Source organism: Erigeron canadensis, chromosome 1, assembly GCF_010389155.1.
Source record: "Erigeron canadensis isolate Cc75 chromosome 1, C_canadensis_v1, whole genome shotgun sequence".
NCBI classification, from domain to species: Eukaryota; Viridiplantae; Streptophyta; class Magnoliopsida; order Asterales; family Asteraceae; genus Erigeron; species Erigeron canadensis.
The window spans coordinates 56,305,524-56,322,974 of NC_057761.1; the positions used below are offsets into that span (position 1 = coordinate 56,305,524).

The 17,451-nt window shown below is 35.5% G+C and overlaps 2 protein-coding genes across 2 annotated transcripts; both read right to left on the minus strand.

Annotated features, from left to right (window-relative positions):
* Positions 1-1,923: 1,923 nt before the first annotated feature.
* Positions 1,924-3,015, minus strand: LOC122600898 (casparian strip membrane protein 1-like). The gene is made up of 3 exons (XM_043773952.1): positions 2,726-3,015; positions 2,524-2,647; positions 1,924-2,139 (listed from the first exon to the last, which is right to left on the minus strand). Exons 1-3 carry the CDS (start codon positions 3,013-3,015, stop codon positions 1,924-1,926), a joined length of 630 nt encoding a protein of 209 aa, XP_043629887.1.
* An 811-nt stretch (positions 3,016-3,826) lies between these two features.
* Positions 3,827-5,363, minus strand: LOC122585312 (capsanthin/capsorubin synthase, chromoplastic-like). The gene has a single exon (XM_043757440.1). It carries the CDS (start codon positions 5,361-5,363, stop codon positions 3,864-3,866), a length of 1,500 nt encoding a protein of 499 aa, XP_043613375.1. The 3' UTR covers positions 3,827-3,863.
* Positions 5,364-17,451: the final 12,088 nt, after the last annotated feature.

Here is a 17,451-nt window from a genome sequence, read left to right on the forward strand (position 1 = left end):
TATTTTAAGGTTAGTAGATTAAAATATTACATGGAAGGGCATTTTAGACATTTTCCTCATATAACTTTCAACATGGGGTATTTTCTTTAATAAGTAGTATAGATAACTGAAATAATACAGTACTATATTTATTTAATAATTTTACTGAAATGTTAAAAAAATAATAACTGAAATAATATCACTTCAAACACAAAAAAACATAAATTTTAATAAAAAAAAAAGGGAGACCAATCTATAGAGGGGTGCAGATAAGATACAACTATAACAATAGTATATATCTGTGATTGTTGATGTGTAAAGGTAGATATACTTATTATAATGTACAATATTTGTATCACATCTCATATAATTTTCATAGAAGAATTATGCATACAAAAGTTGAATGTTTACATGGAAAAACATTTTATTAAACATGTATATGATACAGTTAGAAGCAATAGTTAAGGATTACAATCAAGAGTGATGGTGGTTGTAGTTAGCGATATAATTCATGTTGTGAATGATAGACTTTGAATTTCTATGGTTTTATAACGACCTAAATTTTAATAAAGATTTTGTTGGAAGCCTTTTCATGATCTTTTTATATATGGAATGGTGGTATATTTGTCAATGTTAACCTTACCTTTTTTGATGCTAGAATCTTTTTTTTATATTTTCTTCGGCTTTTTCCTTAATGGCCAACTAAACATATTTTTTTAGTTCGAGTTTTGTCCGGGACCCGATGGCTAATCCCTTCATAGAAGGATTGTCATGATAGTCTTGCAATGAGAGTTTTGAATCGAGGAGATCCAAATTCAAACTTTAACAAGCACCACATTTTATCATTAAGTCATCATCATGTCTACGAAGGGCATGTTGATGGGTTTCCAGGGATCGTGGGACTAACGAGTTTTAGCCCTATTATACCTAAGGTTGCAATACTCGACAGATATATCCGATTAATCGGAATCCAGATCGGGATTGGTACTTCCACGACATGGTTCAAGCTGGATTGAACTACAAACTCGATCAACGGTCAAAACTGCTCGATTTGTGGCAGGAGATGAGGGAATCTGGCCGTAAAGGGGAGAAGAAGGAGAGATAAGATGAATAAGTAAGAGAAGAGGGTTTCTTGCTTATGATTTGATGTTAGGCTGATGTGACAGAAACCTTAAAATGTTGAAGATGAAGATAGGCGCTATCATTGGGTGTTTTCTCATACACAAGGGCAGACCTACATTGATCTAAGGGGTAGTCCGGGCTACAGGTCCGTTAAATTCATGTAGTTAAAATTTTTCAAAAAATGGTGTATTTTTTATTGGTGCTACGGGTCAAATAAATATGGGATACCAGTTTTGTAACCAATTTTAAACTTTTGAAACATTTTATTGTCAATAAAACTTATAAAGATGTATCTGTATAACTAAATGATAAAAAAAACTACTAAAAATGTCAAAAATTCTTAAAATACATTAAAAATAGCCAAAAATCTGTTAAAAAATGCTAAAAATCGTAACAATTTAGTTGTTATCGTTACTTTATGCCTATACAAGGTTAGTGGGAAAAAAATTGTGATACGGGTTACTTTCAGTTCTGGATTCGCCACTGTTCATACATATAAGAGTATAAGAATTACAAACTTATTGATTTTTATGTCTAAAGTTTGTTACGTTATTTAATGTTTATGTTTATATTTCATTTTTATATATATAATTTCATAAATTCATATTTTTATGTATAAAAAATCCAATCTATTTTTTTTTCCGATCTGCCCAAGTCTTCAAAAATCCTGACTCCCGTCTCTCTGATCCTTGATTATACCCAAAAATAAAATCCGCTGTTATTTACGATAATTTGTATGTTACATAACAGAACAATCCTTTTCAATTCTTGATGTTCAAGAAAATAACATGAAAAAACACCAACGGTTTTGCATTCACTCCCTCACTTTTTTCTTAGAGCCACTGCTGATACAATGACCAAAACCACGAAAAGGAGTGCTGTAATGAAGGAAGCCACCACTGCTCCGCTAACACGCTGGCAGAAGTCATCAAATTGACGACAAATGGCCCCCCAATTCGCGTTTGAATTTCCATTGTGTGCTAAGTAGACTATGGACGCAGCAGCAGATGCAGCAGATGTGACCAAGGGCACTGCAATCTGAGTATGCAAATTTGGAAGAATTTAAAATGTTTGGTTAAACTAAACGAGATAATAAACAATCATTAGACAAGGCTCATTTGAATGATCAGATAGGTAAAATAAAGAATTTAGTTGTATGCGTAATGGGTCAAATGGGTCGAAAAGTCAAACAAGTTGTCCAAAGTTTATTAGAATCTTTTACAGTAATAAAGAAAATGGATTATATGTGTTTCCGGGTCAACCCACCCAGCCCATTTCACACATACAAAAAATGACCCATGTCCAACTTGCCATCTTTGACAGAGAGTTCTTAATGTTTAGTGACTCGATGTAGAACTGAATGATTGATGTAAAATAAGAAATAAAAGATTTTTTTGATAAGAAGACTGCAATACAACGTACAGTGTCGAAAACAAGAAGCATCAGCCTAGCTCCTATGATATGTGGACGAATGATACACACTATTGAGAATGGCAATGAGAGGACTAAGTATGCACCAGCCATGGCATTTGCAATGACGAAATACCTACATAGAAGTAGCACAATATCATTATAAAGAGTGAAGAAACGAGATGTTAAACCACTAAATTACCCATGGGATTACGTGAAAGCAGGGAGGTCATTGTAGTCAGCTTTGAACTGGAAAAACTGGGTGAAGAAAGGGAGTTGTTGGCTGGTGGTTCCCATAGCGGTAGCAGCTGCCAAAGCAGCAGCTATGGCACATAATCTAAGCATGAAGTCAAAAATGCCAAGACATCTTTTCCATCTTGACACTTTTGGCAGTTTGGCTGCCTTTTTGGAGGCTGCTACTACGACAGGAGGAGGGACGGTCTTTGCTGATTTGGACTCCATCGGGATATCACCACTTTCTTTCGTTGAATGGCTTAAATCCATAGAATCTGTGATGTTGTAAAGATGAAAGGCTTGTAGGAAATTGTCTAAGGCAGTTGGGGCATATGTATACATATGTGTAAGATGATGGATTGGTTAAAGAATAAGAGAGGAGTTGTTGCCAACTTGCTCCACTTCAACAAGCATTATTGTAATATATATAAACACATATGTTGATAATTAGCTATATCAGTGTCCTTTTAAATCATGGTTAGTTGGGATAAATGTTAAATCTCACAAAAGTTTATTGGCAACAAAGCCTAATTATTTTAATTTAAATCAATAAGTCCCTCCTCTCTTCGGCATCATATAATTATCTCCATGCTTCAGAACACCCGATTAATAGTTATATGGTTACTTTCTTTTTGAAAATTGCAGCATATCTTTTTATTAAAGTATTTTGATATTAATATATATTAGCTTTCAAAAAGATTATATACCTATGATATTGTTTGGGTTCAAAAGATTATGTTATAACTATTTTTATTAGAATCAAATTAGTATAAGGCAAATGAAGGAAGAACAAATTGAGTCAAACAAGCAGAAACTTGAGATGTCCGTGAGCCCATTATTGCTCTAAACAAGAACTCTAAGCTCTTCGGTTAGGACTAAAGATGACCACCATTGATGGCCTTGTAGAAATCACAGGATGCTAACAACAGGGAGGTATGTTCAAACCCAATTTACAAAATCATGAAAAGGCTTAAGCTTGGAGGTCTCCTTTCCGGTTAAGTGATACTAGGAAAGTAAAAAGTTCTTGTATTATATAAATTTACAAATATAGATCCGAGTACCAAATGAAATAAAATCCAACTCAAGCTAATTCATTTTATAAAAGAGGTAATCCAGAATCAAATGGATTCAACAACCAAATTACCCATCATCTTGACTAAAGGAACAGGACACTTTGTAACAATATCATATTTTGATGAGCTAGATGCATGCCCAAATAGTGACAAGCTAAGCTTAGCAAGTTCCGTAAGCGACAATCTTGATGACAAGAATCCATGCCAATATTCTGGATTTAAATCAAAGAAAGCATCAAAAAAGCTTCTTGTTCCTTGCAAATCAAGCTTCAAAAGTGTCTCCATCCCAAATGTATAATACTCCCTTGTTAATCTTCTCTCAATAGGCCACAACCCATTCCACACTCTATGATAAAGCGGTTGACCCCTGATCATCCTTGTCGATCCAAGACATTGGACAATAGACTCAGCCAGAATTGGGGCCAGGGTCAATGTTTTCGCCACCATGTACCCTGTTGACGGGTGGGCCAAACCAGCATTTCCACCAATTCCCATCACGGGTTGGGGAATCACTGGAAGTGGCCCACCCATTGGGATCAAACACTTCTCACTCTCAATAACCCTTTTTACTTTAATACCCATATGTCTTAACCTTGCCACCATTCTTAATTTGATCTCTTTGTAAGATAAAACGGGCCGACTAACCAATGAAGTTTCTTCAAGAAACACCAAATTCGAGTCAAATGGCATAGCATACAAAAAAGTTGGGAATCTTGAATTGCTAACACGTAAATGAGGCTCATTTCCAAGATGTGAATCTCTCCAATCCATGAGTAGCATCTTGTCAAGATCAAATGGATGCTCATCAACTTCTGCTAAAATCCCATGAGCAATTTGGTAACCATGGTTTCTAGGCTTATCATATTTAACAAAAGAACTTGCAAAACCACTTGCATCCACAATCAAACTTGCTTTAAATTCATTCCCATCATCACAAACAATAGAAGACTCAAATTCTTGATGATCAACTTTCCATACTTTGGCTTTATGAAACTTAACCCCATTGGAAACACACCCTTCAAGCAACTTCATCTTCAAAGTCTTTCGATTAATTCGACCATAAGGCCTATCAAGATACTTACTTTTATGATCATTAATATGAATAGAAGCCATAGGCCATGTTTTATCAAAACAATCATCCAGTCCTAAGCAAGATAATTCATCAATCCAAGACCCATAATTATTAGGCCACATAGAAAGTGGGTCAGGGTCAACACAACAAACCTTGATCCCATATCTAGCAACCCGTTCTGCCAAACAAAGCCCGGCTGGACCACAACCAATGACAATGAGGTCAAACCGGGCTTTGTGTGATGGGTCAAGCCAATCAACATCAAATTTAATTGGTTCGGATTTGTTTTCCGGGATCAAATCAAGAAAGTTGCCGTTCTTGCTGTTTTGAACTTTATGACTAAGATTCTTATGAGATTTTAAAAACGAAAATGGAGAGGTTGTTGTTAGTGGCCAAAAAGAAGAAGGTGGTAATGGTTTGTTGAAAATTAATGAAGGTGAAGGGAATGATAATGGAGTTATTACTGTTTCCATTAGAGTTAGGAAATAGATAAAAGAAAGTGGGAATTCTTGTTGTATAGACACAAGGGTGGCAGATGTTTATAAAGAAAAATCACATGAGGATCTTGTTTAACACTACGAAATATATGCTCTTTTAGCGTTATTATACTATTGGATTTAAATTAAATATTTGTTTTTCAGAAGATTCCCTAAGTTTATAACTCAAACATTTGTTCAACCAGGACACCCTGTATATTTTATTTCCGGAGTATTTGTTTTAAATAAAACTACGTACTACTATTTCTTATTGAAAAAGAAAACAACTAATCCCCTCAATACAAAAAAAATATGAAGAGTCAAAAACAACTACTTAATCTTGTTAAAAGACGATATATGGAGAACGGAAAAACATGATCCATGGGACTCGAATCTTAGACCACATGGTTAAAAGTTATTATACTAGACTTGAATAGCCGAATATTATATTTAATTTTTTATTATACTAAATTACAGTTGTTCTAATAACTTATCGACCAATTATAACGTTTAATTTCTTAAAGTTGACTTTTGGTTTCAATTTTGACTTTAATTTATACGTTTTTGTTTTCCATAATAAATTTACACTTTTTACCCAATAATTTTAATATAATAAATTAATAATAATATCTAATATATATATATATATATATATATGATGGGGAAGTACACCACCAGATTTTGACCGTACACCACTAAATACGTTATATAGTATTGTACTGTACAACACTTTAAAGCACATTTGGAGTGTATGGTTAATAACAGGTGGTGTACAGATCATCTCCCAAATCTGATAGAATAATCATTAACGTTTATCCAATATATATCAGTTGACTTTGATTTACATTTTTTTTGTTTTTCATCACAAATTTACACTTTTTACCCAATAATTTAATTTAATATAATATATAAAAGTAGATAATTATAGCTAATATAGAATAATAGCTGAAATTTATCCAATAAAATAATAACTGATATATATCAAATAACATAATACTAATATATATATCCAATAATATGTTATATCATATAGATATATCTTACATCTAAAAATAATAAATTATTTTCGATAGTGTAAAATTAGAATGTAATACACCATGTATAATAATAAAATAAATAAAATAATAGTGACCAATTATGATTTTTGAATGTTCATATTACTAAGTATGTCACCATCTACAACTTTGATGGACATATTATATTTTATAAATCTAATATTAATAACCTTGTAAGCCCCGTGTATTACACATGAGCCTAAAATCTAGTTTGATACTAAAAGATGACATAAATGATAGTATAATTATGATTAATAACTAATTTATGAAACAAAATATAATAGATACAAAACTTGTTACAAATTGTCAGTAGTTACTATCATTATCTATATTTCTTTATAAATCATACTTCCACTCTCCATCCTTAATATTAAAAACCTGAAATGACACATTTACTATTCATCTTAATACATCTTTAAATCTATTTTATAAACTGTGACTAAAATCCCCCTAGAAAAATTCAACCTCTATCTCTCCTTCACGCAAAAACACAGCATAAACCCTAACTCAAAATTCGTTATATCCCATACAACAACTCATCACATAACCACACCATCACCATCGTCATCACTGTCGCTAGGGCACCAATCTAGTTTTAAAAAATAAAAGGATCCATGTGAAATCATGTTGTTCCGGATTTTGGGTTGTACTTATATGGATTTGGTAGGCGATCCATAAAAACATGTTCCGGATTTTGGGCTGGATTTGTGGATTTGGTAGGCGATCCGTAAAAACATCATACCTTCCTAGACTTTCATTAGAAAGGTTTGTAAAAGGCTTACACAACCCTTTGGTTCACGACTAAAAATCATTTACCTAATTATACGCTTAAAAATCAATCTAAAATTTTAACAATTTAACACGTGAATTTCATTAAGTTTCTTTCATAATCTTATCTTTTGATTTTTTCACATTTCATCATTTTATAATTAGGTTAAGTTTAAGCATATGAATTAGGTTGGTTTATATCTTTTAAATACAGAGTGATCCTTTTGTTTTTTTCCCATTTGTATACAGTGTTTCATATATAGGTTGGGATTGAGTATTGTAAAACAAGTATTAAAATAAAACAAATAAGATAAGATCTTGACCCTTAGATAATATTTGAATTGATGCACAAAAATACACGAAGCAATTGATGTATGATGATTTTTATGATGCACAGAAGATAAACCTATTGTTTTATTTGTTTTACTTTTAATACTTGTTTTTATTTTACCTAAAACTTACATATATTTGTTTGTTCTTATTGTTCTTTTATTTTATATATAGTTTTCTTTTGTTTATATTATTTCCCGTGACCCAACAAAACAACAACTAACACTTCTCATTGTTTAAGTATAACTCGTAAACCTTTACAACCATTTAACAAAACTAAATAACAAAAAAACAAATTTCAAGCTGTGAAATGAATCGGTGATGGCAATATACTAACAAAACATTTATTAGTAATAAACTTATTATATTGTTTGTAAAATATACTAAATGAACATCTATTAGTAATAATCTCATTTTGTTCAAAAAATAAAATTATATTACTCCTAAAAAAAATGGATATAAAGTAATAATAATAAGTAACCATTTCCAATGATATGTGTAGTTCAAAATAAAATTCATTATATACATTAAAATAAAATAAATAAAATGAAACATATAAAACTGAATTTCTAAATTATTTAACAATTTAAGATTTATAATAAAATGGAAATACCAATAACAATAACAAAATCTAAATTTTTTTTTGAAAAAGGCTGGTAATCACAGGTATATATAAGGTTTTGACAAAAGTTTCGTTTTACAACATACATTTTTATAACGTTTTACATGTGAATGAACTTTAAAAACATGTGATCCAATACATAATTTAGAATTAATCACAGTTCTTACAAAAAATGTTATTCTCAAAATAAGGGTCCGCGTATACCTATTTGTATATCTTTCATATATACATAAATAGAAATGAACAAAACAAAACAAAAAAACTATTTTCATATATACGTTTCGTAATGAACGCAGCGTTACAAAAATCATACGAGACAAAACCTTGTCTAAGACAATAACCGAGACGTTATTTTTTTTTATATATAATACGACTCGTACTAGACGTTTATGTTACTAACAAGTAACAACTATGCTCTGCATAACGCACAACAAAAATACAAGTGACTTGTTATTGGTGGGCCGGAGGAAAATAAATCATGGGCTTACTGTATTCGATCTCGACACGTTAGCTACCCGCTTTTATCACTAGTAACTTGCAATACAACTTATTATACGTATATGTTAGATGTTGTCGGATATTTCGATCACTGGTCCACCTATATGTTACTTTTATCAGTGCATGCATTTAATTACATCATCTCTCGATAATCATTGTCGTTGGTGCTCCATCCAGGTCTTCGTCGTCTAAAAGTCTTCTCTTAATATTAGTTTCAACTTATTTCAAATAATTTAAATATTTAATTATGTTACTTATACTATTGTAGGCCTATATAAATTCTTGATCATGATCATGTCATCGATCTATATATTGCATTAAAAGAACAGTAGAGTATAAATCATCAAAGAAAAAATATCTACACCTGCACAACCGATCGGGTTTACTTAATAGTTAATATATATAATCATCTTGTGTATGTATGTATAAATGTATGTATGTATGTGAATTCCATAGGAAATAAGCTAGTTTAGTGTGCACGTGTATAGGAATTCTTGACAATTACGTAGCCATTTGTCATATCATAGCGTAGACTATATGTGTGGTAAAATGACTAATTAATCAACGCAATATTATATTATCGTATTGCTTTCGTGTTCAAAACTAGTATCATTGTATATGTTAGAGGAATTCTTCTCTGATCTTGACACACATTAATAGTACTCGTCAATAAATATTTTTAAGTTAAAAGGTCCGGATTTTTCTAATGACAACCTTAAAATTTGTTAATAATATCTTATACATATTGACTTAAACGTTTTTGGACATAATAAATATATGTCTTTAAAACACATATTCCGCTTTTAACAATGTTTTCTATTTTTTTTTATTTGACTAATTGTACTTTTAATTTCAAACAAGCTAGCTATGATATATGTATACAAACAAAATATATGCTTTTCAATACTAAGTTAGTATTCAGTATTACCTTAAATTTCATTTAGAAAAATATAGTTATCAAAATATATGAATGATTTATAAAAGTATGGTAAATTTTTAAAGCTAATTAACAAAACAACGAGTCAAATCAAACACTCTATGAAGACCTGTTTTTCTTTTCAAAATAAGTTGCCTTGAAATTATTTAATGGGGAAATGTTAAGTAATACATACAGTACCTATGTGATGTGTGAAATCGAGTTTAATAATTTATAACAAGATCTACCGCTTACTGACTACCACACACTTACGGGCAGTGTACCCATTCGTATGTAATATAGTTAATTGGTAAGACCAGGATCGAACACAAGGACTGAATGTTGTACTTAAGGTTGTAAAAATGTAAATCAAGAGAAAGTTTGGTTTGTGACCGAGTTGTCACTTTGCGTTTCAGAAAGCTAATGAATCGACAAGTAAAATAAACTAAATACTCAACCGGTGTCAATCGAGAGTATGCGAAAATAGTTTGAGTTGTAACAAATAATTAAAAAGCCATCTATGTCGAATCCGTTACACAAGAAGTTTAGGTTGCATATGGTTTAAGCTCACAATTCAATATGTTGGTGACAATAATCGTGACAAGACTAAACACACCCGACGTGCACTTCGGTTGTAAAATCGACTCAATCACCTAATCAATTCAATTCCTTGCAACAAGTGGTACCACCATCCTTATTACACTTCCTTGAACTAACTAGTTTGTTTGACTACTTAAATAACAATTTTATCTTTGTGAAAGAAATGTGGTACCACCAACCGTTAAATTCACTTAACATAGTAATTTCTATTAAACTTATATTCTTTACTATCATACCATGACCTAGCAAAAGTTGTTCATAGACAAACAACTAAAATAATACTTGCATTCAACTAGTACCACTATTGAAGAACACAAATATCACCAAGAACACAAATTTAAGTGGAAGAAATCACTTCATTAAGATCTTGACAAAATGTTAAGTAAAACCAACTTGAATTCAAAATACTATGCAACCATAACTAATTGTTTCACTTCATCTTCATAGATGTATACGGATTTAGCTACTCATAATGTTAAAAGCTAAAGATTGAAGTAGAAAGAAAGACATAATGTACCCAATATAGAGAACAAATCCAAAGCGAAGTTACAATCGAGCTACAATGAGTAACAATAGCTAAAATTAATCTTCAAGTCTTCAAATGATGTTGGAGTAGTGAAAAACTCTTGAAAACCTTGAAAAATGGCTGAAGTATAAGTGTGTGAGTTGAAAATGTCCAAGCCTAGGGTTTGGGTGGAGTGGTGGATGGTATTTATACCCCAGGAGAGAGAAAATGGTGATGTCAGATAGAACTCGCGCCGCTAGCTCCTTCAGGCCAAAGTTCTGACTTCGAAAGTGCCCAACTCCCGCCGCTAGTCTTGCCACTCACGCCGCTACTGGGTTGAAAACCCTGTCTCGCGTCGCGAGATACCCTCCTCGCGCCGCTATCTCCTACAGGTTAAAGTTCTGTCTTGAATTTTCTCAGGTCGCGCCGCGAGAGACCCTCCTCGCGCCGCGAGGTCTTCCAGAGTTTTGCCGTTTCAGCTTCGTTCTTCTTCGGTTAGTGCATATGGACGACTTTTGAGCTATTTTCTACCATATGGGGCAATATACCTGCTGTAGGCCTGAAACCACTAGCAAATACCATAACGTACCACAAAACAAGTATAAATGGCTATAAAACTAGTACAAAACGTCCAATTCGGTGTAGGGAAACATATACAATTTGAGGCTTATCAAACCTCCCCACACTTAAACTTTGCTTGTCCTCAAGCAAGTATGCACTTAAACAATCAAAGACTCAAATTGTCAAAACAAAATATAGTTAAGAGAGAAATTTCCTACCAAGCGGCGTTGAATACCAAAAGCAAATGCATTTAAAAACTAATGAGCAAAGTTTTAGACGAAATCAGAAAATTCTACTAATCTAAAGCAAAACCATCTTTCGGTTACAATTAGAATCCTTCCTATGCCCGTGTTTACCTCTTTAACATTTCTATCATTCCAATTGACCTTAAGCTCGTTCTTACTAAGCTTATAATCCACTAGCAAGCTTCAAAATTATTATTGGCAACATAAGCAATATTCCACAATGATTATTGGTATATTTGTCCACTTAAACACCCACGCCCTTGGTTTTCCATAAGGTTTTCATTACGGTATACTTGTGAGTCCCTTGACAAAACATACTCCTACGGTCTAGAATTGCAACTCTATCCACATATTAGGTGATCATACGAAAGTGCACTTTAAGCGTTCGGCCAGCGGTTCGCTACGGATACGTGAGTATCGTTAAGAGACATACACTAGAACTCAAGGTTGGGTTGCATATCCAGAGACCATGCTCTAAACACTAACACATACGAGAACAAAATGTTTTTATAATTTAATACCCGTGAGTTTCTATGAGACCCGTGTAGTAAACTTTCGGACCTACTTATTCGAATCTCAAAGCCCACATTAGCATTAGACCATTGAAAAATTGCTTTGCACGTGTTCCCGCATATGCCACCCGTTTTGATGCCGAAGCACCCCAGGCACCCCGATATAAAGACCCAACATAATGACTAGAACCACAACCTATAACATAAGAATTAAGGGCCGGATTCTGCTTTTGACAACAGCCGGGCGCAGACCATATGTAAAGTCAAATTACCACAAGCATATTTAATACATTTCAAGCACTTTGTGCACACAAGTTGCAAAATTCAAATGGAAAACTTCAAGCGGTGCCTACCAATACATCATCTAGTGAAGCTATTGTTCACATTTGATTTATCATTAAGGTACAATTAGCAAGCAACCTAGATTATATTGAAGTTCAGAACAAGCCTATTGCCCCTTGGAATGATGAAATGCCACAAGCACTAGAAAAGGAAAGCTAAAGGTAAACAATCTCAAGTTTTATCCTAGATTAGCAAAATCTTAAATTAACTTCATTTTTCGTCTTTGCACAAAACCTATAGCCTCAAAAATTTAAAAACATAACCAAAATGCTAATAGAGTAAGGAAACTTAAAAAATTTGTCATTTTTCCGATTTACCATTCCCCCTCCCCACACTTAAGTTGTACATTGTCCTCAATGGACGAATAACTAAGGTGAACAAAATTGGAAAAGAGGAAAAATTTCAAAATGTAGAAGAGAACAATGAAAAACCTCCGAGTGAAAGCATGGTGTTGCCAAAATTTAAGTGGGTGCTGAACTGACTGCCAGCATAAACCCGCTTGTTTGTTCCAAAAATTCCAAAAGCGATTCCAAAAATGCAACTTGCAACCATACAATCACCTGACAACAAAATAACAAAATACCGAAATACTAGATAAACCATGATAACAAGAAATAAAGTAAACCATCCACAATGTCTCATCGCCTACACGGCGGAATTACAACCAAATTGAAACATAAAATGTAAATGTCTTAAGAAGTTCAGAAGTAAGAGAGAAGACTAAGAGAATCAGTTCTCATCCATGTCTTGATTTGAAGGGACACCATCTCCAGCATTAGGATCCGCCGGCTCACCAAAGATACCCCTGTAAAAGTCAAAAGCATGCCCCGAGTAGCGCTCCCCACTCGTATGCCTATACGTGCCAAACTGGGGAATATCCGAAGCGTCCCCTGCTGTCCCACTAGTCCCGGCCGCACTCGAACTCGGACCCATCCAACCGGGTTGCTGCTGCGGAGTGGGTTGACCAGGGTGTGGACAGAAGAAACCAAAGGTGGTGCTGGCAGGCATAAAGATGGGGGGAGGGCTAAAGTCCCGAGTAGGCGGTGGTGGTGGTGGAGTCTCTGGTCGAATCATATGATCGATATAAGGCTTCCAATACTCGTTCTGGTAACCCAAGCGGGTGACCTGGCTCCACATCGTCCGTGTCCCATCCACTAGCATATCCTGAGTGTCTCGCACCTGCCTCTGCTCCATCAAGATCTGATCAAGCTTATTCCCCCAATCTGCAAAATCATAAGAAGGATAAAGATGAGGGGGTGGCTGTTGCTCCCTAGGTGGCGAGTCCATCCTCGGTCTCTGTGCAGGTGGCTCCTGCTCCCCATCTGAGTGTAAGTCACTCGGGTTGGTGGTCCTTATTATTTTCGCCTTTTTCATTTCCTTGATGTCCAGAAGGATGGTCTCCACTCTAAGCGTGACCTCTGACCGACCCTCTGGAGTATCACAACCGAGCCTTTCCACCATCGTGGTTATAAAATGACCACATAAGTACCTATGCTCCTTACACCGATACATGTGTCTAGCCAAAATATATGGAGCACAACAAAACCAACCGGAAGTGGGGAGCTCCTCGAACTGTCTGAGCAACCATAAATCATCCACAGTGACCTTATCAGTGGCGTTTGCCCTGTAGAGGAATGAGTAAGTGATCATCTTATGAAGAATCTTCAACCTCTTGGACCGAATGTCCGACACTTTGCTTACCCCAGAATAAAACTTTTCATTCCCAGAAATGCTGAACCAATACGCGTCAAATGGCATGTTATCATCAAAGGAAGAAGTGTGAAATGAACTCCTGTCCACAAACGGGTATACCGCTCCATCCTCAATTTTTGGAACCTCGAACATCCCACATAGATACCCAAACTCCACAACGGTACAGTGGCGCTGCCTACCCCCCAACCGAAAGTGGATCACCCGATCCTCCAAGAACTCGTCAATAGGTAGGTCTTGTACTTGGAGTGTAGAGTAAAACTCCTGGCACCATTCTTTAACCACTATTTTCCTTAGTTCAAAAATTCGCTTCCACATAGGTATCTGCACCATCTCCTCCCTTGGTTCAGACCAAAACTCAGTTAACAATCTTTGCTTAAAGTACTCCATGAGACCGACTTCCCGAATCATATTCCAATCTATGGTCCTCGGAGAAACTAAATCAAAGTTTTGAATTTCACACAACTTATTCAAGTAGGCTTGTCGCTCCCCTTTTGAAGAATTCGGGAACTTAAGCCAAGGATAGGTTGGTGTTCTTAGTGTCCTGAACACACTGCTTGGTTTCTCAGAAGGAGCATTGTAGCGTTCATCCACATAATCAAACTGATAACCGCGGGGCCAAATGTTGCCCTCATACCTCTCCGTACCTTTTTGTCTCTGTAAAATCAGCCAAAACATACAAAATGAGTTAAAGGAAACAACTTGGAAGCGATAACGAAAAGCTACGAAGAAGAAACGACGAAAACGGGTCAAACAGAGCAGACCTCGCACCGCGAGAGACCTAGCTAGCGCCGCTAGTCTGTTCAGTGTATTTTTTTTTATTTTTTTTATTTTTTTTAGATTTTCTGGTGGGAATTAACTCTTAAACAATACTATAATCACAAATTTGAATTACAAGGCTTAAAACTAACTAAATCTTAAAACCCCCAAATTTGAATTACTAAGAACCCTAATTAAGTTTTCCAAGATTTATTCAAAATTAGTTAGTTCTAAGTAGAATAAACAACAATGTAAGTAATATTATACAACATACTAACAACATTTAAAAGAAAATTAAAGAACAAATAAACCCTAATTAATTGAAATAAAAAAATTAAAGAAAGGTAGATGAGAAAAACTTACTCTTGACATGATGATGATGATGGAATGGAGAGTAAGAGATGAAGATCTTGAAGAGTAGAAGAGTAGATAACAAATTAAGTGTGTGTGTATTTGTGTGAGCCGTGTATGTGTGTGTGGTTTTGGAGAAGAAAAGAATTTGAGAGGGAAAAAGAGAGAGTAAAAATAAAAAAAAATAAAAAAAAGGTAAAGAGAAAACAATCGGTCCCCTATGGTTAATTTTTAATCTTATTATTGATTTTAATTTATTAAAAAAAAAGAAAAAAAAAACTTACCTGGACCTCGCTCGCGCCGTGAGGTGAGTAGGTCGCGTCGCTAGCTCCCTAGACCCAACTTTTTGTCCCAAAAATTTCAATCTCGCGCCGCGAGATGCTAGGGTCGCGCCGCTAGTCCTTGCTCCTCTCTCCAGTCGCACCGCTAGGCTTCCACTCGCGCCGCTAGAAACCTGAACGAAACTTTCGGTTCCAAAATCTCACACCTCGCGCCGCTAGAGATTCTCCTCGCGCCGCGAGGTTCTCATTTGGGACCCCAGTAGCGCCGCTAGGCTTCCCCTCGCGCCGCTATTTTCTTCAACAAAATTTTCTGTCCAAAAATCTCAAATCTAGCGCCACGAGAACCCTACCTCGCGCCACGACCTTCTGTTTGACAGACTTTTGACCATTTAACACGTCACACACCGGTTCATTCACAATCAATTTTCACCTGTAAATCTCAACGGAAAACATAAAAATAGACCTAAACTACTGAAAACAACAAAAAAAAATAATTTAAAACTCACGGGTTGCCTCCCGAGAAGCGCTTTATTTTTTAACGAGTCATTAGCTTGACTCGATCAAACCTCATTCTTTAAGCGAAAAGTGGGAGCTCCTCGATCAAGGCTCCCTCCCCAACTTCTTCTTCATTATACAACTTCAAACGATGCCCGTTCACAATGAAAAAGCTTCCATTCTCTTGGTACAATTCAACATACCCGGATGGATACACATGCTTGATAACAAACGGGCCATTCCATCTAGATGTGAGCTTTGGTTGGTGGATTTTGAACTTGGAGAGAAACAACAACACCTTATCTCCCGCTTTGAAATCCTTCCTCTTTAGCTTCTTATCGTGCCAAACCTTAGTTCTCTCCTTGTACAACAACGAGTTGTCATACGCACCATGCCTAAGCTCATCTAGTTCATGGAGTTGTAATAACCTTAACTCACCGGCCTCCACTAAATCCATATTGCAATTCTTCAATGCCCAAAATGCCTTGTGCTCAATCTCTACCGGTAGATGACAAGTTTTTCCATAGAGTAGCCTATAAGGGGTTGTGCCAATTGGAGTCTTGAAAGCGGTTCTAAATGCCCATAAGGCATCATCAAGCTTCTTCGACCAAGACTTTGGATTTCCATCAACCGTTTTCTCTAAGATTCTCTTCAAAGCTCGGTTCGTGTTCTCAACTTGCCCACTAGTTTGTGGGTGATAAGAAGTTGAGAAACGATGAGTGACCCCATATCTCTTCAAGACCTTTTCTAATTGACGGTTGGCAAAATGTGTCCCCCGGTCACTAATCAACGCCCTTGGCATACCAAACCGGCTAAACAAGCCCTTCAAAAAGTCAATCACCACCTTGCCATCATTAGTGGGTAATGCTTTTGCTTCCGCCCACTTGGAAACATAGTCAACCGCAACCAATATATAAAGACACTTGTTTGATGGTGGAAATGGACCCATGAAGTCGATTCCCCACACATCAAAGACTTCACAAACTTGAATCGATTGTTGTGGCATTTCGTCTCTCTTGGTGATTGTCCCTTGCCTTTGACAAGCATCACAAGTTTCCACTAGTGTTTGAGCTTCTTTGAAAATGGTGGGCCAATAGAAACCCGCATCAAACACCTTCTTTCCTGTTACCGATGCTCCATAATGTCCACCGGTAGGACCATAGTAACACTCATCCAAAATCTTTCTAGTTTCACCACCCCAAGCACATCTCCTTATCATGCCATCCGCACACACCCTAAACAAATACGGTTCCTCCCAAAAGTAATGCTTAATTTCCGAAAAGAACTTCTTTCTTTGTTGAGAACTCCATCCCTTGGGCAAAATTCCTGCACATAAATAATTAGCAATATCGGCATACCAAGGTGCCTCTTCGTCCTCAACCTGCATCAAAAACTCATCGGGAAAAGAATCATTAATCTCATGCTCCTTCAACTCCTCAAGGTGAGGGTTTTCGAGCCTACTCAAGTGGTCGGCGGCAACATTTTCAGCCCCACTTTTGTCTTTGATTTCTATATCAAATTCTTGCAAAACCAAC

What these genes read in the sequence shown, in the direction of transcription:
- LOC122600898 (XM_043773952.1), bottom strand. Translation starts at nt 3,015, where the DNA reads ATGGATTTAAGCCATTCAACGAAAGAAAGTGGTGATATCCCGATGGAG. An exon ending in AATGACCTCCCTGCTTTCAC is followed by an intron (nt 2,648 to 2,725) that starts GTAATCCCATGG and finishes ACTTCTATGTAG; the next exon opens with GTATTTCGTCATTGCAAATG. An exon ending in TGCTTCTTGTTTTCGACACT is followed by an intron (nt 2,140 to 2,523) that starts GTACGTTGTATT and finishes TTGCATACTCAG; the next exon opens with ATTGCAGTGCCCTTGGTCAC.
- LOC122585312 (XM_043757440.1), bottom strand. Translation starts at nt 5,363, where the DNA reads ATGGAAACAGTAATAACTCCATTATCATTCCCTTCACCTTCATTAATT.